Source organism: Mastigoproctus giganteus, chromosome 9 (assembly GCF_048544385.1).
Source record: "Mastigoproctus giganteus isolate SK-2022 chromosome 9, ASM4854438v1, whole genome shotgun sequence".
Lineage (NCBI taxonomy): Eukaryota > Metazoa > Arthropoda > Arachnida > Uropygi > Thelyphonidae > Mastigoproctus > Mastigoproctus giganteus.
In genome coordinates this window covers 105,403,720-105,429,391 of record NC_143583.1, presented here as the reverse complement: position 1 = coordinate 105,429,391, position 25,672 = coordinate 105,403,720, and the positions used below count along the sequence as shown (strand labels likewise).

The 25,672-nt window shown below is 37.5% G+C and overlaps 1 protein-coding gene across 3 annotated transcripts in view; it reads left to right on the top strand.

The window, feature by feature from the left end:
* Noa36 (zinc finger protein 330 homolog Noa36) overlaps positions 1-25,672 on the top strand; it is a 301,471-nt gene that overhangs the window by 10,334 nt on the left and 265,465 nt on the right. For 2 of the 3 annotated variants that reach the window (XM_090382073.1, XM_090382072.1), the window contains exon 2: positions 11,525-11,665. In XM_090382073.1, coding sequence (XP_090238199.1) covers positions 11,546-11,665 — 120 coding nt within the window. In that variant the 5' untranslated portion in view covers positions 11,525-11,545. Of the gene's footprint in view, positions 1-11,524; positions 11,666-25,672 lie in introns of those variants that run through there. The other variant, XM_090382074.1, reaches the window with a different exon arrangement.

Genomic DNA, 25,672 nt, shown 5'->3' with positions numbered 1-25,672 from the left:
CTGTGTGGTACTACACTTAAGGTGGTAGAAAACGAAAAAGACCTGGGAGTAATTGTGCAGTCAGATATGAAGTTTTCTGAGCAATGCAGACAGGCTGCCAGGGCAGCTCATGGGGTTTTGTGAATGATATATAGGAATTTTGCCAGCAGGGAAAAGGAGGTGATTGTCCCTCTGTATAAGGCAATGGTCAGGCCACGCCTTGAGTACTGCGTACAGGTTTGGAGGCCTCATTTGCTTGAGCGTGTACAGAGAAGGGCAACAAGATTGGTGAGGGGAATGAAGGGATCCTCTTACCAAGAGAGGCTTAAGTTCTGCAAATTGCAGTGGCTGGAGACTAGGCACCTGCGCGGTGATCTGATTGAGGGGTATAAGGCCTTGAATGGGTTGAGCACGCTGAATTCTGATGGGATCCTTCCACTTGTTCAGATTACGAACCTAAGGGGGCATAAATTCAAATTAAGAAAAGACAGATGTAGAATAGATGTGCGGAAATATGCCTTTAGCCAGCAGGTGGTTAATTGCTGGAACAAACTTCCATCTGTCGTTGTGGAAGTTGATAGTTTGATTAAATTTAAGGAGGAACTGGACAGGCATTTGGAGGGAATGGTGTGATTTTTTTTTTTTTTTTTTTTTTTTTGGCTGATGCTGCATAAGCTCATACACTTGCTTTCTTGCATGACATGCCAGTACTACTACTACTACTGCTTTTTTAAAATGCTATATCAAAATTTTATTTCATAGTTAAGAACAAGGCATGCATCAGGGTATTCACCACAGGATTCTGTACTCCTCAGTAGGGGTCGTAGAGGCTGGAAAAGATGCAGGGCTGAATGATGTCGAGACTTCCGGTTCGTGGTTTACTTCAGGAACAGAGGCCAACATTTTCTACAATGTTTTCTCACAATTTCAGTAGTTGACCCTTGGTATTGAGGCTGGGCATTATTACAGCATATATATAGCTAGCAGTATCATCTCTAACTATATAATAGATATGTGTATCTATGACAAGCTCCAAAAAGGCTCTCACAAATCTAAACCTCAGTAAATCTAAAAACATCACATCCTCACCATATAAGAACATTGGTATTTTCTCGCAGACTTTGTCAGAATGGGACAGTTGCCATGCAGATATACAGAAAATTTATAAAGTTACTTTTTGTCACTAAACTGAGTGTCTTGAAATCACTCTACAAATTTACTTGCAGCTTTAAGTTTACCTCTAAGCACTTGGAACGCCTATTATCAGACATTTGTAAGTTCAGGCTAAAACTGTACACTAATATGGATAATACAGAAATTGCTACCCTTATTTTGAGGTATATTAGCAGTATAGACTGAATCAACATCAATAGCTGCATCAACAAGCACTTTAATCTTCTTCCTGCCAGCTGCCAGTTTCTACACATAAAATCTAGATTCAGCTACTCTATGCCATTTGGTCTAATAGCATGCAACTATAAGCATTTATTCACCAACCCGAACAATTTCACTCCAGATTCCAACAGCTGCATATGCAAACAATCAAACCTACAACCTTATGTCAATTCACATTTCGGACACATTATTACTGGCAATCTAGATATTATCCCCAATCAAGAGCTCAGAAGCATAATGGCAAATGGATTTAAATTCAAACTATATGAGCACCACAACTTTGCTAAGGTCAAAAAACCATTATATCACAACCTACTTAACTTCTGTTTAAAACTATCCTAGAAATACAACACCCCTATAGAAGCATTCCAAATCTGGATAAATACTGTATATATGCAGATCTTTTCAATAACTATAAAACTATATCTTCACTTGATTCTCTCCCAACAGCTAGCAGTACTTACATCTTCTCCAGAATCAAATCACACTTAAATGAGTTACATAAGCATTTCATAGACAAAGCTTCAAACAATTTTGCTTTTATTTGCAAAACCGTCTGCTATCAAACTATAATGGCAGAACTTAACTCTAGTACTACCTACAAACCTGTCACCAACAATAGTATCATTTATGACGAATGGGCCTGGTGTACTGGGGTCCATGGTTATGAAAATACAATGATATAACCCAGTAAAAGGTATTTAATACAATAAAATACAATTGAAGCTTTCGAGACGGTCGAGTCTCTTTATCAACTAAATTTGACTAAATTTTTGAATACGACCGATACAGTTATGTGTGCAATAAGCTGAAGGCACGTTATTCATGCAAGCTAGTTTTCTATTGTTGTCGCACGGACATGCACTGTTTTACTCCAGTGTTTGTCGAGGTATAAAATGGTTGTCTGTAGGATGGGGTGCAATCTCATGCCTTTGCAGCGGTTTATGGCCTTTGGATCGTTCAATATATTAAGTGACTCTAGCCAAAGGCGGTGGCGAAAGTGTCTTGAGTAGTCTGCTATTTCGAAGTCACGTTTGGGATTAAGATCATGGTTGGTGGCCCAAAAATGCTCTGCGACTGGTCAGTTTCAGCAAGGCGGATTGCTCTGTCATGCTCTGTGAGGCGATCTTGTAGACGTCTTGATGTCTCACCTCTACATAGGTGTCATGTAGCAGCTGTCACAGTCTCTGCAGGTGATGCGGTATATTACATTGCTGCGTAAGAGGGGTGTGACAGGGATCTTCACACTGGAGACAAGCGAACGTAGGTTTCTGCAGGGTAACTGTACGCATTTGATGTGGTAATTTCTGAGGATTTTTGAGATCTGTCCTGACATGCTTGGATAGTATGGAATGTAGGCAGTTGGCATACTGTCATGGTCTGGGGGTCTTGGGTGGAATGCAAGTTCCTGTGCTTGTAATAGGCATCTGTCTAGCACATGGGATCGATAGCCACATTTGGTTAGGTCTGATCTCACACGGGAAATCTCATTGCGTCTAATTGCATCAGTGCTGGAATAGCTCCAAACCCTGGAGAATAGGGTGCGGGCAGTTCTGTTGAGATGACTTGGTGCATGGCCAGATCTGTAGTTTGTAAATTGTCCACACCACATAGGTTTACGGTATACCGAAGTCTCTAGACGTGGGCCTACACGCTGAACTAAGACATCTGGGAACGGGAGTGCCTCGTTGACTTCTAACTCTAGAGTAAACTGGATGAAATTAGACAGGGAATTGAGATATTCTAGTAATGCTATTTCAGAGTCATGTGGTATTATAGTGAAAATATTGTAAACGTATCTGCACCATGCTGTAATAGGCACAAGTGGGTTCAGTTTATTGCACGCATAACTGTATCGGTTGTATTCAAAAATTTAGTCAAATTTGGTTGATAGAGACTCGACCGTCTCGAAAGCTTCCATTGTATTTTATTGTATTATATACCTTTTATTGGGTTATATCATTGTATTTTCTTAATAATAGCATTATTACAAAGAAACTTATTGCATTCAGCAAAAAATGAAATATCAATTTTAAAAATTACAATTTTCCTTACATTTATTTTATCCCAAAATTTCACAAAAATCTCATAGGCTCAGATTTATCACATCCTGCAAAAACAGTTATTCTCATAAGTCAGGAAAAACCTTACAACTGCTCCTTAGCCTATCTTAAGCATTCTTCCAAATAGCAGAATCATTACAAATAACCTGCCAGTAATTGAAGCTCTAAAAAAAATCAAAATATTACTCACATATCTACTTTTGACTTCAATATCCTGTTCACCAGCTTAGATCTATCTAGTTTAAAACATGTAATGAAAGAACTATACTGTAAGTATAAACATATTAGTAGACTGCAAACCAGACCACTGGAATAATTTAACTAACCTATGCATACCAATTATATTTTTGATGGCTCTACTGTTTATCTAGTCCAACTAGCTGTATACTAGCTAATGTTTACCTGTATTTTTCAGAAACCTCCTTACCTGCAGATTTATGCATGTTTAGATACATCGATGACCTGTTGGTTATCAACTGCAATAATTTCCTGCAAGATTTTGCCCACATCTATCCACCAGAGCTCACACTGAAAAAAACTAATAGTAATAACCTTTCTGCATATTATCTCGACTTAGATTTTAACCTCCATAACTCCCAGACTACTATAAACATCTACAATAAATGTAATGCCTTCAACTTGCTCTCTTGCTCAGAATAATCCCCTGAGAGGCATAAATTCAAATTGAGGAAAGACAGATGTAGGATAGATGTGCGGAAATTTGCCTTTAGCCACCGGGTAGTTGGTTGGTGGAACAGACTTCCATCCCTTGTTGTGGAAGTCAATAGCTTAAATAAATTTAAGGCTCAGCTGGACAGGTATTTTGAACGAATGAAGGGGTGAAATGGGAGTGGTTTTTTTGTTTTTTTTTTTGCTGATGTTGCATAAGCTTGCTTTCTTGCATCATATGCCTCTACTAATGCTAACTTCAAAGTAGTCAACTACACACACTGGCACTCCAACCTCATTCACTCACAGCGTATCAGAATAGCATCTATATGTAACAGCCACCACCTCTTAATTTAAGGTGTCTCTACAACAAACTACTGGACAACAAATTTCCACCAGCCTATCTCCACTTTCATTTCAATAAAGCTCTCCATATTTTATTTTACAAAAAATTAATCAGCCACCCTATAAATATAAATAGTATATTATTAAGTAGTCACCTCACCTATCAGACTGTGTAAATATGTACAGTATATACCCTATAGCCTCTTTGGTGTCTCACAGTCTGATAAACTTGTGCCCACTGATTGACTAAACAACAGGGGTATCTTTATTTTATTTTATATTTTTCTTAATGTTTACCTTATATTTCTATTTTAACTCTTTACACATTAAAGGTTTTAACTTTAAATGGTATATATGGTATTATTACCATCTTAACACAACTGACTTAAACACTTGTAATTTGCTCCCAGAACTTTGTTCAGGGTCCTACTAAAGGAACAGAAATTGCAACTCTGAACTGCCCAAGCACTACCTTTGTCACTCTTCCTCATACGTCTGTTTACTATCCTTATACACTATTTTGACTTCCTTCTTGAGCGCAATTAGGTTTTTGAAAGCAATCAAGATTCTATTTTCTATTATATTTACTGTTTTTGCCTTACACTAAGTTTAGTGTCTATACCAGGCTACTTTTACTGTTTTCGTGGGATGCATTTACATACGTTTTAATTCATTCTCATGCAATCATAATTCTACTTTTTATTCTTTCCCCTTTCCAACACACAAGGTTGTTTCACCTCCACACACACACACACACACACACACACACACACACACACACACACACACACACACACACACACACACACACACACACACACACACACACACACACAATCTTAAGAGTGGTAAATTTCTCTTTCTTATTCTCTTATGTAGCACGTTGGCTTACTCCTCACAGTACACATTCCAGCATCGGCATGGTACAATAGTAAGTACCACTTTGGCCCACTGATTAATTTTACTCCATTTCATTCATTCTTTCTTCAAAACTAATTATTTTCATTTCATTTCTTGCTTTGTAAATTATTTCCTTATTTTTTATGCTGGTTATTACTTTTTATCTCCACCTCTGTAGAGTAAGCCACGATTTATACATCAGTTGTTATATGCTTTCCTTACTTTTGTTAATTTGTTAAATCCTAAAATTTACTACATTCTGAGTATATCTTTGTTTGAAACATAGGCTTTACTTATTTGTTGCATTACCCATGGTTTTGATGGCTGACTCCTGAAGAAAACGTCAAAATCTTTATAATTGCAATACTAAGTACTTTCGCTGAACTTATTTCACAATATTTTCTTTACAGGTACTGACGTGCATTTTTACTATGGGTTCGACCGATGGTTCTTTAGACTACATCTACCCCATACTCAAAGTCTATATTATTATCTACATTCCTTTTAGTTGCTGGGTTCTTTCTACTATTAATGTAGTAATCTAGAGCTAAAATCCTTTATACATTTCATTCCCTTTATCACCTCTTTATTTAACTTTGTTATTTGTAAAATAATAAGAGGAGTTTACCTCAATATAGTATGTAGAACACTTCTGTATGATACTCTCCAGAAATTAAAATGAAAAAAATCAAAAAACTTACATTAGAGTAACAAAATAATTAAAACACAATTTAACACAATTAAAAATCAATTTAACGCAATTAAAAATAAGAAAATTAAAAGCATTTAATGAAAAAATTGCAAAATGATTTTCCTTCCTGAAGCTGACAATGCTTTTCGACCATATGTCGTGATCACAGGAATGAAAATTACCAAATAGGGTAAATTTAGTATGAAACTTAAATAGGGATTATTTGTCTTCGCACTGCTTGTAAAAGCCCACAAATCAGAGATGAGATATGGCCGACGAACATTAACAGAATTTTTGTGTAATTTAATTTCTACGGTTTCTTCAATTAATAGTCGCGTATAATTACATTGGACACTCGGTATTTTGGCCCCGTTAAATAAAAAAGTATGTTTTTCGTTAATGGCGTAAAAGGCTAATGCTGACACTACTGAACGAGGATAACCCCTGTTCAAGAATCTGCTGGTTAATATTTGTATTTCTGAGCCCAAAGCAGATTCCGTCGTTGATTATTTGTAGGCATTTAGAAATTGATTAAAGATAATCGATCTTTTGTAGGTGAATGGGTGATAGTTGTTATAATGTAGAAGCATACCGGTGTTTGTAGGTTTTCGATAGATGTTAAATTAGATTTTATTTGAGTCCCAGGTAAGCATGAAATTTAGAAAATTTAATGACTTTGTATCTGTATCTTCCTTTTCCAATGTAAATTTGAGCCTAGAATGAATATTATTAAACGAATATAAAATGTCTTGGCTAGTACTACTATCAGTAATAACTAGAACATCATCTAAATACCTCCCATAGTATGTGATACGGGATAGAAAAGGCATCAAATGTATCTGCTCAATCGTTGAGAGATAGATCTCCGATATTAAGCCGCTCAGGCTCAATCCAATTGGCAAACCAAAAATTTGTTTGTACACTTTGTCTCGAAAGGTGATATAGTTGGCCTCAACTAACAGTTTAATTAAGTGAAAAATTTCCTTAATAGGAAGCTTTGTATAATTAATCAGTATCGAGTTATTATTTAACATATCCCAAATAATATCTAATGTGTATTCAACGTTTACATTCATATATAATGAGGTAAATCATCCTTAGTGAGAATAAGTTGTCATTATCGCCAACTCTACAATCCTTAAGGTTATTAAATAATGTATCGTAGTTCTTAATCCCAAATTGTATCACCTGTGTAAAGGGTTTTGTAATGCTATATACATGTGTGGCTAAGGATGAAAATGCCGAGTTTCTCTAGGAAACAATAGGCCGAATAGGAAATCGAGTCTTGTGTAATTTTACCTGACCAAAAAGTGCAGGAATATTGTATGTTCTGGCCTTCAATTCCTTTAACTGAGCCATAGTAATGTAGTCATTTTTTTTTGATACTTAATTATGTGTACTTAATTATGGGGGATTTTTTTAATGGCTTGGCGCAAATTACGTTAAATTAACACTAAGATACTTGGCCCAAAGTTATCATATTTCGTTTCTAAAATATTGCCTTCAAAACAACATCATTGCGAAGTTTGCTAGGGTCAATTTAAATCAAAACATTTTGTGCATAAAACAACTAGCACTTGGCACATCGCGTAATATCGTTTAACTTGCCTTAAAATCTCTATATACTAATAAACAAAAATACCTTTCCCAGGTTAGGAAGCTCGCGATAAATTAAAAAATTATCTACATCCTAATGATTGGTCTGTATTGAAGACCTCCATAGATTTGCGACGGGAAGCACAGGCCTCAGATATAAAAAACAGACACGTTAACAAATTACAAACATTATCGGGAGGGTCAAGACACGTTCATACGAATTCTAACACATTGTCGCAGGCTTGCGACCAAGTGCATACAAGTTGGGTGACGACCCCTCTGCATACACACAATGTGCTACCACAGAATACGTCAGCTAGTTCACAAACACTCCCTCGCCCAGCATTCAACAAACCAATATATCAACAGGTTACAAAATATTTCCTCTTATATGTTATCGCAGGACTAGATTTCACTTTTATCCAAAGGATTAAATTATAATTTACCACCTCGAAAACTACTTAAAAAACAGTGCGTAATTGATATTGAATTTGGACTTCGTAATGTTACACAAAAAGATTTATTTATTCAACAAATTAATGAAGTGGTGAATAACATAAAAGAAACGCCACTTCCTAAATCGAATACACATGACAGTTCAGCTTTACATGAACTTCGGGAAAATAAAGACATTATTATACAGAGGGCAGATGAAGGAGATACAGTGGTAATACTCGATAAACCTGATTATATTAATAAGCTAGAATCAGTTGTTTCAGATACCTCCACTTATCTGGAAGTAGACCTAGCACTATTTACCAATTTAGTCAATCAATACAATAAAATGTTAACCACATATCGAAAAAACAACTACATTACTATGGCTCAGTTAAAGGAATTGAAGGCCAGAACATACAATATTCCTGCAATTTTTGGTCAGGTAAAATTACACAAGACTGGATTTCCTATTTGGTCTATTGTTTCCTACAGAAACTCGTCATTTTCATCCTTAGCCACACATGTATATAGCAATATAAAACCCTTTAGACAGGTGATACAATTTGATACATTGTTTAATAACCTTAAGGATTGTAGACTTGGCGATAATGACAATTTATTCTCACTAAGGATGATTTACCTCATTATATACGAATGAACGTTGAATACACATTAGATATTATTTGGGATATGTTAAATAATAACTCAATACCGATTAATTATATGAAACTTCCTATTAAGGAAATTTTTCACTTAATTAAACTGTTAGTTGAGGCTAACTATATCACCTTTTGAGACAAAGTGTACAAACAAATTTTTGGTTTGCCAATGGGATTGAGCCTGAGCAGTTTAATATCGGAGATCTATCTCTCAATGATTGAGGAGATACATTTGACGCTTTTTCGACCCCGTATCACATACTATGGGAGGTATTTAGACGATGTTCTAGTTATTACTGATAGTAGTACTAGCCAAGACATTTACATTCGTTTAATAATATTCATTCTAGGCTCAAATTTATGCTTACCCGGGACTTGAATAAAATCCAATTTAACATCTATCGAAAACCTACAAACACCAGTATGATTCTACATTATAACAGCTATCACCCGTTCACCTACAACAGATCGATTATCTTTAATCAATTTCTAAATGCCTACAAATATTCACCAGCAGATTCTTGAACAGGGGTTATCCCCTTGCTACAGTAAACCGAATTAGGATACAAGCTAAGGATAGGATACAAAATACTATGCCAACCAGCAATAGTAATATCAAAAAATACTTTATTTCTGTTCCATATGTTGAACAGTGGTACAAACAGCTGAATAGATTCTTTAAAGATACCGAATTTAAAATTGTGGACAGGCCAATACGGAAATTACACAATATACTGAACAATCGCTCAGTCCTTTCCTCGTTCCCCACACAAATTAATGACCTGGTATACAACATTTCTTGTGGTGATTGTGACTTGTGTTATCAGGGTTCGACTCGGTTTCCTTTGAATATTCGTATTAATCAACATGCAGCCCCAGTTTGGGCTTCTCGTTCAGCAGCGTCAGAATTAGCCTTTCAAGCCGTTAACGAAAAACAATTTTTTATTTAACGAGGCCAAAATACCTAGCAGAAACTGTAGAAATTAAATTGCATAAAAATTCTGTTAATGTTCCTCGGCCATATCTCATCTCCGATTCGTGGGCTTTTATGCGCATGCACGAAGACAAATAATCCCTATTTAAGTTTCGTACTCACCCCTATTCGGTAATTTTCATTCCTCTGATCACAACATTCCTGAAGCCGACAAAGCATTGTCGGCTTCAGGAAGGAAAATCGGTTTGCAATTTTTTCGTTAAATTCTTTTAATTAATTTTCTTATTTTTAATTGTGTAAAATTGTGTTTTATTGTGTTAAATTGATTTTTAATTATTTTGTTACTCTAATGTAAGTTTTTCGTTTTAATTTCTGGAGAGTATCATACAGAAGTGTTCTACATACTATATTGAGGTAAACTCCTCTTATTATTTTATAAATATTGATATCAACGTAGAACGTATTGAGCATTACAGCTCTGGTTCATACTATTTAACTTTGTTATATATGTATATATATATATATATATACACACTGGAGTCCCACTAGTCCGAACTAATTGGGACCAAGCCCTGTTCGGATTAGCCGAATAACTGCAATAATGCAGAAGCAAACAGTAAAACAGGTCTGGTTTATTAAGGAATGAATGTATACAAGGCCTACTAGCGTTTGTACGCGAGCGTGACACACCGGAAGCAACCCCTTCCCCTCCACGCTATGACTTATTGCACGCGACATTGTGCATTAAACGTGAATGTTTAAATCTTCGCTCTACATTGTAGTTTAGTTTAGTTCAGTCTGCTGCCACAACAATGGCCATGAAACGGAAACACACAACGTGTACGTTGAAAGATAAGCTGGAAGTTTTGAAAAGGCTGGACAAGGGTGAAAGTGCAACGAAATTGGCAATAGAGTTTGGAGTGGGCAAGGCCACAATAACTGACTGGAAAAAAAACCGCGCAAAGATCGAGCAGTTTTGTACCTTCAAAACTAACAGAGTTTGTTACTACTGAAAAATGACTTTTGTTCCTGTTTTGGTGTGTAAGTATAGATCTGTAGTTTTAATAGGCCATGTCAAACACTGATTTATTAATTTTGTATTAGTACAGTACTACAATAAAATACAATTTTTTTGTGGAATTCTAAATGTTTTTGTACCATTAATACCATTTAAATTTAACTGGAAAATACAAAAAACGTATATTTTGCAAACTAAAAAATTTCCTCTCCGCCGACCAAAACGTGTTCGGATTAGGCAGACGTTCAGATTAGCAGGGTTCGGATTAGTGGGAGTCCACTGTACATATATATATTTTTTTTTTTTTTTTTGCATACCATAGATTTGCTTCTTTCATACCACTTTTATACAGCCTTTTATATATGTATATTAGCATTAGCATTAGTAGAGGCACATGATGCAAGAAAGCAAGCTTATACAGCATCAGCCAAAAAAAAACCAAACAAAACTCTCCCATTTCACCCCTCCGTTCGTTCCAAATACCTGTCTAGCCCAGCCTTAAATTTATTTAGGCTATCAACTTCCACAACAAAGGATAGAAGTCTGTTCTACCAACCAACTACCCGCTGGCTAAAGGCAAATTTGGACACATCTATCCTATATCTGTCTTTCCTCAATTTGAATTTATGCCCTCTCAGGTGATTATTCTGAGCAAGAGGAAGAATCCCATCAGCATTGAAAATATAAAGGAGAAAGAAATGTAGTTAATTTGCAGTTATATTAATAACAGTAATATATAGTCTATATATTTTGAATGGAAGTTTGTGCACTTTAGTATTTGACTGAATCTCTTTAGCTTGTTTTCTTATTGTTTTGTTTTTATTATCTTTTCTCTAGCTTTTGCAATAAAATATAAAAATGCCCAAGAAAAAGACAGGCCAGAGGAAAAAAGCAGAGAAACAGCGGCAGAGGCAAAAGGAAATCAGGACTGCAAATACACAGCGATCGTTAGCTGAGCATCCATGCAATGCTCCAATGGTAATAAAAAACTTATGTCATTTAAATCATTTTAAAATTTTTAAATTTATATTGTTTTTTTATATAAGATTAGTTCAGAAGTCTGATCTCCAATTAATTTATTGAACTGCACAGCTGCCATTAGAAATACAGGCTGAATAAAACAACTGTAAATCTTTAGAATACTGAAATAGAACAATTAAAAATTAAGACAGAAATTTGGAGGGAAATTACTGTACATTATGCCTTAGGTAGTGGATTTTGGAGGTTATAATTTAGGTAAAAACTACACGGGACATATTTATCTCCAGAGAACAATGATAGTGACAACAGCTAACTTAGGAGGAGAGAGACCGATTGGTTCATATTGGGCATTTTTGAGAGCTGAATATGTTTACTTGGCTAATGTAAAGAAAGCCAACATGAGAACCATGGCAACAAAGCAACAGAGTGACAAGTCCCTTCCAAATTCCTCTGAAGTACATGATTCTGTATACTGAATCGACTGCTAGTGTAGTAAACACTATATCAGGTAGTCATACTGCCAGTTAGGCGTCAGCATAGCTGAACATGCTGGAGTGGCATCTGGGGCAACTTGGGGGGGAGTGATATTAAGTATCACAAGATCTGCAAGCCATGCCTTTTACCATAAGAGCCCTAAGATCCTCCAAGTCTCACACAATCAAACTTGACCCATCCCACATAGCCTAAATGCCAACATCTACAGAAACATTGGCAGATTCATAACTCCCCCCCCCCCTCACTTTCTGGATTGCTGACTTTCTCAATCTCAGGTGCCATCCTAGCAGATACTTCAGTACCCTCCCCTATTCCCTCCTCCCATGTTCAGAGTTACTTCTACTGGCACCAGAAGATCCAAAAAGCTTCAAGACATACTTTCCAGTCAGACAACTGAACCAAGCTCTAGCCATTAACATTTTATTTCCCATCAACCTATAAAAAAAGCAACACAGTCAAAACAGATAAGCCAGGGCCAATCTGCATAATAAGCATTTTTCTCAAGGTTGCAGTGGTGATCACAGACTGTCCAACTATGGAGAACATTAATTACTGCAAGCGTCATCAACCGGTGAAATACCACCACTTTGCTTATTGGAGGCTTGAAGTGGTGAAACCCATGTTTAGTCTCTAGAGCAAAGTTTCCGGCATCCCCCTCCCCCCATACTTCTCCTTCAACCCATGCACGGTACTTTTTTTTTAACCCAAGCACGGTACTAAGTACTATAGGTTCTAATACCTCTCGTGTTTGGGGTTCACATAAAAAAAAAAAAAAAAAAAAAAAAAATTGACCGTAAATTAAGCGGCAAAGGTAAAGAAAGCCAACATGAGATCCATGGCAAAATTCGGGAAACTTGCCGGTCAAGCTGGTTTGCCGCTACTGCACTTTAGTGCTGCTTGCTTGGTAAGCAGATGGTGGGTGTTATCGGTCTGGAGTAGAAGTCGAGAACAATATATTTATTGACGCATAGGCTTGACACGCGATGAAATGATTGGTGGTGGGCATGACAGATGACAAGATACTGTGTAGTTATTGGTTGGCATTATGATATGTATTTATAAGTAAAGACCGGTGCATAATTAGTTTTGTAATGGATGGTAAATAGGTAATAGTAGCAATGAATCTTTTAAAGATGGAAGAAATTTGTAAGGAAAATGAAATGTTGCTTGATTTTTTTGGATGAAAACTAAATTAATAAGACTGAAATTGTACTGTTTGAAGTGCAATAATTATTTTAAACTAATTGAATCACGAACAGTCATGTGGAAAGTTCTGGTATTGTAAAAAATATTCTGAGTGAATTTCTTTATTAAAATATAGTTTTAATGAAAATACAAAATTTCCATTAAAAAAGATAATATATTATATATCTATGGTCAATGTGCATAGCAGTAACTATGACAGCATTTCATTTGGGGATTTTGAAAGTAACAGCAGTTAAGTTTTATAAGAAACTAAGAGATATTTGCAAATTGCAGGTGTTAAAAAAATCCATTAAGTTAGTGGATTTGCGAAAACTGTAGAAGCAGATGAAACTGTATATATTGGTAAAACCGAAACATCACAGAGCCAAAAACCAAACCAAAAGTAAAAACCAAAACATTGGAGTACAGTCAGTCCTCGTATAGCACGATAGTTGTGTTCCTAGAAACCCTCATGCAATGCAAAATCATGCAATATAAACAACAGGCCCTATGGGAAAAATAGGGTTAGGTGCCGACCTCCCAAGATTGAACACACATTTGTAACCAAAACATTACTAAACACAATAAATAATTGTAATAAAATACGTAAGTATTTTATTAGTAAAATAATAAGAGGAGTTTACCTCAATATAGTGCGTAGAACACTTCCGTATGATACCCTCCAGAAATTAAAACGGAAAAAAACGAAAAAATCGACAACTTACCGGTACATTAGAGTAAAATATAAATAATTAAATAATCAATTTAACACAATTCAAAAGAATTTAAAACAATTAAAAATCAAATTAACGCAATTAAAAGAATCTAACGAAAATATTCAAAACGATTTTCCTTCCTGAAGCTGACAACGCTTTTCGACCGTATGTCGTGATCACAGGAATGAAAATTACCGAATCGGGTTAAACCTGATACTTAAATAGAGATTATTTGTCTTCGCGCATGCGTGTAAAGGTCCACGCATCGGAGATCAAATATGGCCGCCGAACATTAACCGAATTCTCGTGTAATTTAATTTCAACGGTTTCTGCAATTAATAGTTGCGTATAATTACGTTGAACGTTAAGTATTTTGGCTTCGTTAAATAAAAAAGTATGTTTTTCGTTAATGGCATGAAAGGCTAATTCTGACGCTGCCGAGTAAGTATTTTATTACGACTATTACGTAATATAATATTGCTAATGCTTTTGCTTCTATCGTAAGCAAACTTGTTTTTTGTTTGATTTTCTATCCAAACAGATGACAGCTGTTCCATCTCTTCCAATTCTTTGTGCCTTAATGGATTTTAATTACACTTTGAGTTGTTCCTGCCATGAAAGTTGTTTTTATTTTCTCTGCATTCTTTGTAATTCTCGGTATTGCCTCATTTAGGTCTGTAGCACGTGCAATATCACGTGGTCTTTCATTTCGCTCCAAGCATTTCACAATTTCATATTTTTTCTCTATTGACCGAGGCGGACTGGCCATAAGCCTTACCAGAGAAACCCCGGTGGGCCGGAGGCCGGTGTGTTTTTGGCCATAAACCATAGTATGAGGCCACTATAAATTTTCCCGGTTAAGAATTTTTGACCCAGTCTGCCTCTGTTTATCGATATTGCTTTTCTTTTTCTCTCTGAATCTACAGTGTCTTCACCAGGACGCTTACTTTTTCACACCTTTTAAGTATTTTACTCATTTTTAGGGAATAAAGCACAATTACAAAACAAGGAGGCACGCTTGATACACATAAACAAAGCTGCACACGTGTAGCAACTGAATAAACAACACCGTAAAGGCAGAGATACACTATTAACACCTCACATTTTACTAAAGCACATGTCTAGGGGTTACTACCATAAAACAATAAAAACAATTTTTACTTGCGTTTCTGCTAGTGGAATCCGTTATAATCTGATAGTAAACTCAATCTAATTACATTTGCGATTATACCGATAGCTGGAATTGTGTTGGTTTTTATTATTATGGTGAAATGTGTTTCCCCTTCACTGATATAAAAAACATAAATACATTTTCAGAATCTTCTCTTCATTCCTATCGTGTTGCATTCAGTTGGGGTGATTCTGCGTTCGACTGCCATTTCTTGTAAACACAAAGGCAAATCGTGCATAAGCGAATTCGGTTCATGTTATATAAGATATCATTCCCCTATTTATAAATTGTGTATGATCAAATTCGTGTAGTGTAAACACATGTTAAACGAGGACTGACTGTATTTTAAAGAGAATCAAAATTCGTGTTCATGAAATTCATAAAAAATCGGAAAACACTACCATCAAAACAGATGAATGGCGTGGATATAGGCATATTATGGCTTTAGAAAAAAAAGAATTACAATTGTTTAATGGCGAGACATAAGGAACATTTTGTAGATCCACATACAAATAACATCAAAGCTCAGTGGAAGAGACTAAAAAGTGTTACTAAAAGACTGAATGGTAGATGTAAAAATATTTTGATGGGTCAAAAAAACGAATATACATGGCTTTAAATTTATGTGAAAAATCATGAAGATACTTTTCAGAATAAAGGCCTCCGTAGCCGAATGGTCAGGAGCGGGAGTGCAGTAGCACATGCTCTGAGTAGACCGGGGTTCCAGCCCCTGACTGCTGAATACGGTCGATCTGCCAACCCGCACTGGACCAGCGTGGCAAATTATGGTCCATTTTCCCCTCAGCATGAATTGTTGAGGACTCTTCCATCCTGCAGTGGGTTGATAATGGCTGCACTTACCTTTATTGAGGTGCAACTCTGATTTGTATTCATGAAATTGATTTTTTTTTCTGAAAAAGCACTGTTCCATTCATTTTAATGTTTTTTATTATTTTTTTCTCATTATTAAAAGCAGATTTTTGGAATTCATGAGTGTTTTCATTATAATACTGATTTAGGTTATGTTACAAAAAAAGAAAAAGGTTTCTGTTTTCATTATCTTCTTTACACACACACCAGGTGGTGTGAGTGTGTGTTCACAGGAGACCCTAGTGGCAAAACGGTTATAGATAGCACTGTGAAAATCGATGCGTATGTCATTTAGGGTATAGGGAAGCGATTTGTAGAAAAAAAAAAAAAATAGTTTAAATTTCCCCCACCAGAAACCAGGGGAGAAATTGGCACTGTAAACATGAGAAGGAATACTTAACTTAGGATTAGATTTTAATATCAGAACCTAGAAATCTACAGATATTGTTCTATGTCAGAGGTCGGCAATCTGCGGCTCTTTGAACATGTAACTGCAGCTCTTTAACTTTAACTCTTAGCCCACATGAAGCATAATTTGAAATGGAGTTAGAGGACTTAAAAATCAAAGACATGTGGAGTGCAAGACTAAAATGCCTTAAAACTGAAATTGAGGATTTGGAAAGGCAAAAGGCTGCCCTTGCAATTCTACACAAATGGACGGCGATAAGATGAGTTGAAAAAGCAAGACCACATTGTGTTCGATGTGTGGAGTAACTTACTGGACAAATATATAAATTTGAAAATATTTGCGTTTGGACTTCTCAGTTTTTGGTTCAATGTATTTCTGTGAGCAAATATTTTTGAACATGAACTATATAAAAAATAAATCAAGAAACTGTCTGAACAATATGAGTTTCTCAGCATGTTTAAAGATGAAAATTACGGCTTGATGTTGAGAGACTCGCTCAAGAAGTTCAGCAGCAAAAGCCACATTAATTTATGCCTAATTGGATGTTTGTTCTGTTTTTTCAGTATTAATAAATAATATTTCAAAATATACAGGTAGGTCCCGTTTTTACGATGATCCATTTTACGACTTTTCACATTAACAACTGTTTCAAAATATTACCTGAAAAAATTGAAAATAACAAAACAATCACAACTCAGTAACACGTTGCAGCAACAACTGCAAGTCCAAACACGCACTAGGCATTTCTTTTGTTTTTCGTGGTGCATTGTGCGTGGAATGATAGCTACACCAAGAGTTATTATTATTAATAGCCATATGGTGCAAGGAAGCCTGAGGCTTATGCTGCACCAGGAAAAAAAAAAATTCCCAAGTTACTCTGAGAGAGTCAAAAGTAGAAGGGAATCACCAAGAAAGAGAAGAATGATGATATCCAGCTCAGGACCCTGGGTGTGCCAAACCCATACTCAACAGAAATGAGCCCCCGGGGTTCTTTGTTTACATTCAGTGTGCCATGTTCGTTTCATTGTGAATATTCCCTCGGTTGTTAATGGGTTACACAGTGTTATTTCTCATTAATAATAATATTTGTGTAACCATGAGCTCGAAGTGTAGGGCAGTTTCTGTGCTGGGGGGCCAAAAAGAGTGTAAAACACTAACAGTTAAGGAGAAAATGGATGTGATCGTCACATGGAGTCTGGTGAGTATCGGTCGGATGTGTGTAAGGCGTTGAGTTTAGCACCTTCTACTGTATCAACGATTATGAACAATGTTGATAAAATAAAGCGCACGCACACACAGGGATAACAAGTGTGTCATCCTCCAGAACAACTTATTCATGCAGTGAGACAATGGAGAAATTGTTAGTTTGTGGGTTGATATGAACCAAAATAACATTCCTGTTACACAGGTGGTAATTCTGGACAAGGCAAAGTCATTATTTGACGAAATATGTGAGGAGTCTGGTAGCACTGAAACATGTAGCACTGAAGCCAGCAAAGGGTGGCTTCATCAGTTTAAAAACTGTTGTAAAATTCACAATGTGAAAGTGTCTGGTGAGGCTGCTAGTGCTGACGTTGCAGTGGTGGAAGAGTATCCTTTGGAATTTAAGCGCTTAATAGACGAAGGCAACTACCACCCTGATTTCGTTTTTAATGTGGACAAAACGGGTAGTGGAGTCATCACTTGAATAAATACTTACTCAAGTGATGACTCCACAGGACCAAAGTAAAATTTTATTTTATTAATTATTTTATATATAAGTATAAATAAAACATGCATAAAATGTTTAAAATATTTAATTATTTATGAAGAACAGAAATATTAGTGCATACTTTGAAAAATTTTGGGAATTTTGGAACCTATCTCATTCAATTACATTATAATTTGGTCTTATTTTACAACTTTTCATTTTACGACCCTGTAGCATGTTGGCTTACTCCTCACAGTACACGTACACATTCCAGCATCGCATGGTACGATAGTAATCAGTGGGCCAAAATGTACCACTTTGGACCACTGATTAATTTTACTCCATTTCATTCATTCATTCTTTCTTCAAAACTTAATTATTTTCATTTCATTTCTTGCTTTGTAAATTATTTCCTTATTTTTTATGCTGGTGGTTACTTTTATCTCCGCCTCTGCAGGGTAAGCCACGATTTATACGTCAGTTGTTATATGCTTTCCTTACTTTTGTTAATTTCTTAAATCCCTAAAATTTACACCAGAAACTTAACCATGTTGTAAAACGGGTCCTACCTGCATATATTTTTTTAATGAAACGCCTTCCCACTATTCCATTTCTTAACACCCCCCCCCCAGCTTGAGCGGAGGTGTGGCTCTTTGGATTCTCTCTTTTTTTAATATCAAAAATGGCTCTTCACACAAAAAAGGTTGCCGACTCCTGTTCTATGTGCTTTCCTTCACTTGAGATGACATTCTGAAAATAGAGGACTGCGTGCAACACAGTTTCACGTAGCATCTCATTGGGGATGTTGGCTACATGCTGTTTAATGCTTGCTTTCAAATCTACAAGGGTCTGTATGCTGCCACGGTAAACACTGTCTTTCAGGTACCCCCATAGCCAGAAATTATAGGGATTGAGATCTGATGATTGGGCTGGCCAGAACTGCGAAGTCTCTAGAAATCATGCGATCATTTCCGAATGTTGAACGGAGCAGTCCTTCACTTGTCGACCAACGTGGAGAGGGGAATATCTTGCATGAACACTGCAGTCTTCAGGCATTGCCTTTCTTGCAGAGTGGGAATAATGTGATCTCTTTGAAGAGCACAGTACCATTCACTAATTACTATACACCTTAAGAGGCCAAGAGGTGTAGACTCTTCAAAGAAAAATGGTCCGATTATAAACTCTGCTGTGAATCCACCATACTGTAACATATGGACTTTGTAGTGGTCTTTCATGCACAACAGATGAACGAGAAGTTCCTCATATTTAGCAGTTTTGTGCAGCCCCATGAAGAGTGAAATGTTCATCATCAATCTATAAGATCATTTGAGCCCATGTATCATCAAGTTCCATACAAGCCAGAAATAATAGTGGCACCTCCATAGCCAGGTGGGAAGGAGCAGCAGTGCGTAGCACATTCTTCTTGATTAGACCGGGGTTCGAGCCCGTCACCACCAAATACGAGGATGCGGAAAGGTCGGGGAATGACCACCGCATATCCCGGAGCAATATGGCCTTAGTTGCTAATGCTCCTAAAAAAACCAAATAACAACAATAACAACCAGAAATCATAGAGCAAAGTCTATTCATTGCTGATCACAAGACTTTAGTTCTTGCACTATGTGAATCTTGTATGGGAACCAGCGTAAAATTATTTGAAGTACTTTACACACACACAGTAGACCAAGGAAGGTTCAAGTCTCTTGACACACTTCTGGCAGGTACTACTGCCTGATAGTGTTTCATATTCTGACCATTGCAACCGCCACTTCATCCACTACCTCCATTCCAATATGTGGTCGTCCCCTGCCTGGAATTACACAACTCCCCGGTTGCTTCAAATTTCTTTATTAGTTTTTGAAACCCCACTTACGCCAAAGGTCCTTTACGCAAACCTTTGTTTCTGATATTCACATAGTGCTGCATTAGCGTTACTATTATTCTGGTAGAACAGTTTTACTAAAAGAGCACATTCCTTTTTTGTAAGAGCCATGATGGAAATTGATGGTGGCGTTGCCTTTCTGCTTTTATCTAACAGGATGTCATTTGTGTAAGCAGCGTGTCTTGAAGTAAATGGCATGTTTACATATGTGCAGTGCTGTTTTTCCACCATTGGCGGAAATTTGAACCAAGTTTTTTTCTTCTACAAATTGCTTCCCCACATCCTAAATGACATACCCACTGATTTTCACAGTGCTAACTCTAATTGTTTTGACACTAGGGTCCCTCCTGAATAGGGAAATTTATTTTACAACCACCCAGTATATTGCAAATAGCTATCGAGGTATTGATTGACGTTATGATATGTGTGTATCTGCGCGAGTGTCTTTAAAAATAAACAAAAAATAACAAAATAAAAATACAGTAATAAAAATTAATATTTTGTTAATAAACAGTTTATACACTAGTCCACCCATGATTCTAAAGAAAAAAGGTCAGATTACCCCCTCCACTTTGGGAGGGGTTCAAGCTCCTGTGGGATTCAAGTGGAGATAACCTGACCTTTTTTCCCCTTTATGGAAAGCATTCATTAGGGTATGTGTGATTAGGACAAGTGACCATTAGGGCTTCTGAGATTAGGGCAAGTGACCATTAGGGCTTCTGAGATTAGGGCAAGTGAGACTAAACCGATGTTATCATCTGTTGTGTTCACGCACCAATCAGTACATCTTCTGCCAAGCCTACCTGTCAATCAATATATCGTTCTCGATTTTTACTCCATACCGATAACACCCACTGTTTGTTTACCGAGTGAACAGTACTAAAGTGCAGTAGCGGCAAACAAGTTTGACCGGTAAGTTTCCCGAAGTTTGCCGTGGTTCTCGTATTTTTTTTTTTTTTTTTTTTTTTTTTTTTTTTATGTAAACCCCAAACACGAGAGGTATTAGAACCTATAGTACTTAGTACCGTGCTTGGGTTGGAGGTTGAGAAGATGAAAGAAGATATTTGTTGACATTGGACTTGAACTTTTGTAGACTGTAATTTTCAGGAAATACGTATGAAGGAAGGTTGTTCCAGAAAACGGCAGTTGAATGAATAAACGAGGAATATGAAAAGTTGGTTCTGTGAGTTTGAAGATGGACAGTAAATGGATGTTGGCTGGTGGCGGCACGTGTTCGGACTGTTTTGAAAGAGAGAGCGGGAATTATAGAAGCCAATTCAGAAGAACAGCGCCCATGGAAGTATCTGTAGAAGAGGCAAGCAGCAGAAACAGCACATCTATAGACAGCGAGTGGAGAGACTCTGTTAGAGATGAATCATTAATTAACCTAACTGCCCTCTCCTGAATGGAATCAAGAAGCCTGAGAGAGGTTTTGGGGGCACCACCCCAGATGTGGGAACAATATTCTATGGCAGGGCAGATTTGCGATTTATACAGAGAGAGCAGCTGTTTCGAAGAAAAGTAACGCCGAGAGCGAAAGAGAAAACCAAGTTTTTTAGATGCAGAGGTAGCAATATTTGTAATGTGCTTGTGCCAAGAGAGACTAGAAGTCAGGGTAATCCCCAAAAGAGATATATCATTTTGCCTAGAAATTGGAGTTTCACTATAGCATTAGCATTAATAAAGGCATTTGATGCAAGAAAGCAAGCTTATGCAGCATCAGCCAAAAAAAAAAAAAAAAAAACACTTCCACTTCACCCCTCTGTTCGTTCAAAATACCTGTCCAGCTGAGCCTTACACTTATTTAGGCTATCAACTTCCACGACAAGGGATGGAAGTCTGTTCCACCAACCAACCACTCGCTGGCAAAAGGCAAATTTCCGCACGTCTATCCTACATCTGTCTTTCCTCAATTTGAATTTATGCCCTCTCAGGTGATTATTCTGAGTGAGAGGAGGAATCCCATCACCATTGAGCATGCTCAAACCATTCAATGCTTTATACACCTCTATCAGATCACCTCGCTGGTGCCTAGTCTCCAGACACTGTAATTTGCAAAACTTAAGCCTTTCTTCGTAAGAGCACCCCTTTGTTCCATTCACTAATCTTGTTTCCCTTCTCTGTACTCGTTCCAGCAGCTCTACATCCTTCTTGAAATGAGGCCTCCAGACCTGTATACAGTACTCTAGGTGTGGCCTGACCATTGCCTTATACAAGGGAATAATCACCTACTTATTCCTGCTAGAAAAATTCCTATATATCATTGACAATACACCATGAGCTACTCTTGCAGCCCGTCTGCACTGCTCAGAGAACTTCATATCTGCCTGCACATCCACCCCCAGGTCCCTTTCATTCTCTACCACTGTCAGTGTAGTACCACAGAGTTGATACGTTGCTCTGGGGTTGCTGTTTCCCATGTGTAGTACTTTACATTTGTCAATGTTAAACTTCATTTGCCACCTCTCAGCCCATCTGCTCAACCTTTCCAAATCCTGTTGCAGCAGCATAGTGTCAGTAGTGTCCTTGACAACCCTGCCTACCTTTGTATCGTCTGCAAACTTCGACATTAAGCTTGATATACCATCATGAATATCATTTATGAATACAGAAAACAATAATAGACCCAACACTGAACCCTGAGGGACTCCACTAATAACATTAGTCCACGATGAGCAGTGTCCATTGATTACCACTCTCTGTCTTCTCCCCCTCAGCCACCCCTTTATCCACAGCAGCAATTTGCCTCCAATGTCACACTGCTCCAATTTGTGCAGCAGTCTTCCATGTGCAACAGTATCAAAAGCCTTTCTAAGATCCAAGTATATAATATCAAAGTTATTCCCTGCATCCAGTTCCTTTGTGACTGCATCATAGTATCCAATCAAATTGGTCAGGCAAGACTTTCCCTTAACAAAACCATGCTGTGTCCGAGCTATAACTGAAGTCTTGTCTAAATGATCCTGTAGTGCTTCTTTAACTAGTGCCTCCATTAATTTTCCTGGAACAGAAGTTAAACTCACAGGTCTATAATTGCTTGTGTCAGCCTTTGATCCTCCTTTGTGAATTGGGGTCACATTTGCACATCTCCAGTCTGCGGGTACTTCCCCCGAGTCCAAGGAAGCTCTCATAATTATGGCTAAGGGTTTGCTTACTTCCTCTGCTGCCTCCTTTAATATAACTGGATAGATCCCATCCACCCCGGGTGCCTTTCTTGTGTTTATCTTCAACAGTTTCTCCTCCACTTTACTCTCAGTTATTACAAGATTCTCTAGCTTACTGCTAGAGTTGAATACACCTCTGGCTTTCCCCTCGCTAAATAACTCCTCATGTGTGAATGTCGAGGCAAAATATTCATTTAGTTTGTTAGCTACCTGAGCAGGATCATCAACAGTTGACCCATCGATATCAAGTGGACCAATCTGATTCATCCCCTTCCTTCTAGAGTTTACATAAGTAAAGAACTCTTTGCTGTTTTTCTTTGCATCCCTTGCCAAGGATTTCTCATACTCTGCCTTCGCCTGCCTAACCTCCTTTGTAACTTGGTTACAGATCAACTTGTATCTATCATAGGCTTCTGTGTCATGTGTTAATTTGTATGTATCCCATGCATGTTTCTTCTCTGCCATATGCCTCATCAGTTCATCTGACATCCATTTAGGCCTAAACCTTGAACAATATTTCTTAGTTGGTACGTAAACCCTAGTAGCTTCCAAAATAAGTTCTTTGAATGCTTCCCATTTTGCATTTGCTGTTGGTAACATCATCAGTTGGTCCCACTGTATAGAATTTAAATACTGTCTCAGTCCATCGTAGTCGCCTTTACGAAAGCAATAACCCTTCCCTTTACCCCTAATGGTAGTTACCTCTTTGAGTAAATCCCACTTCAGCACACTGTGATCACTGCCACCTAGTGGTTCATTTATCTGCAGATTCTTAATGCATGAAGAATCACTGCTGATGATCAAATCAAGAGTATTACTCCCTCTAGTTGCCTCCCGAACATGCTGATGTAGAAAACAATCATCTAATAAATCCACAAAAGCCTTGCTAGTGTGTGAGTGACCAGCCTCCAAACTCCAGTCAATATCTGGGAAATTAAAATCTCCCATTATAAGACTCTCTGATTTACTGGCCCACTCTATTTCCCTGTACAGTTTCTTATTATACTCATCAGAGTCATTAGGCCTATAGCACACTCCTACTCTCAATTTTGATCTCCCAATGCTTATGTCACACCAAACTGACTCGACACTGCACTGTCCAGCGATGTCCACTGGCTTCACTTCCTTGTATTTTATGTATTTCTTAACTAATAGCATAACCCCTCCTACCTTCCTATCCAGTCTATCCTTTCTGTAGACGTTGTACTCCCAAGTTCCAGTTCTGCATTCCTTATATCTGTGCGACACCAAGTCTCTGATATCCCAACAATATCTGCCTTTGATGTTTTGAGCAATACCTCAAATTCATCAAATTTATTTACTAAACTCCTAGCATTGGTGTACACTCAAGTATACATGCACCTATTTCTATTCTTAGCTACCCTAACACAACCCATGTGTTTACTTGTACCGCAATGACTCCCAGCAGTCTCTGAAATATCCTGAATCTTGTTTTTCAGGCTTCTGCTCATTCCAATAGAAGCAGTGCAAGAATCTCTTTCACCTCTGCCAGTCGTCTTTGTATCCTCCCAAGCTAGCAGTTTTCCGACCCACCTAACACTGCCTCGATAGCATCAACAAATATTCTTGCATCCTTTCTATTTAAGTGTATCCCATCCATGTAGAAACAATCTCTCCTGTTAACAAGTACAGTCCAGGCTGAAAAAAATTCTACCCCTTGAGCCTTGCACAATCTTTCCAGGGCCGAATTGATCGACAAGGCTCTCATCATATACTCCCTCCTATCGTGTCTGGGCAGAATTGCAGACACTTTCAAATTCAACCCTATTTCACGGTTTTTTTTCAAGAGTGACCTGTTCTTGTTAAGCAATTCTGCCGGTCTCCTACTCTTGATATTATTAGTGCCAACGTGTACAACTATATCACCTTTTGTGCCCTTAAAAGATGATATCCGCTCTACAACGTCATCAACCTTTGCCCCTGGCAGACATACCCTGGTCCTGATCCACCTCTCCTTTTTACAAAGCATGGTCCCCGTTTCCCTGACAATAGAGTCACCAACAACTACTAGTTCCTTTGGGACCAGCGCATTCTGCCTTGGGGGTTGCCGCTGTGTTTCACGATGACCAAGTGCAAGCTCTGGCGTTGATGTGGGCAGCTGAGAGCTTGATGGGCCCCTCAATTTAGTTCCTTCGAGGGCATCCACCCTGTCCTTCAAGCTCTCATATAGGCCCATAAGAACGTTGAGTTGTTGCCTGATTTCGATACACTCCTTGCATTGCGCACACAAAGACATCCCCCATGGCAATATCATGTCCTGTACCTGAATGCTCCACAAACATTAGCATTAGCATTAGTAGAGGCATATGATGCAAGAAAGCAAGCTTATTCAGCATCAGCCAAAAAAAAAAAAAGAACCACACACTACTCCCATTTCACCCCTTCATTCGTTCGAAATACC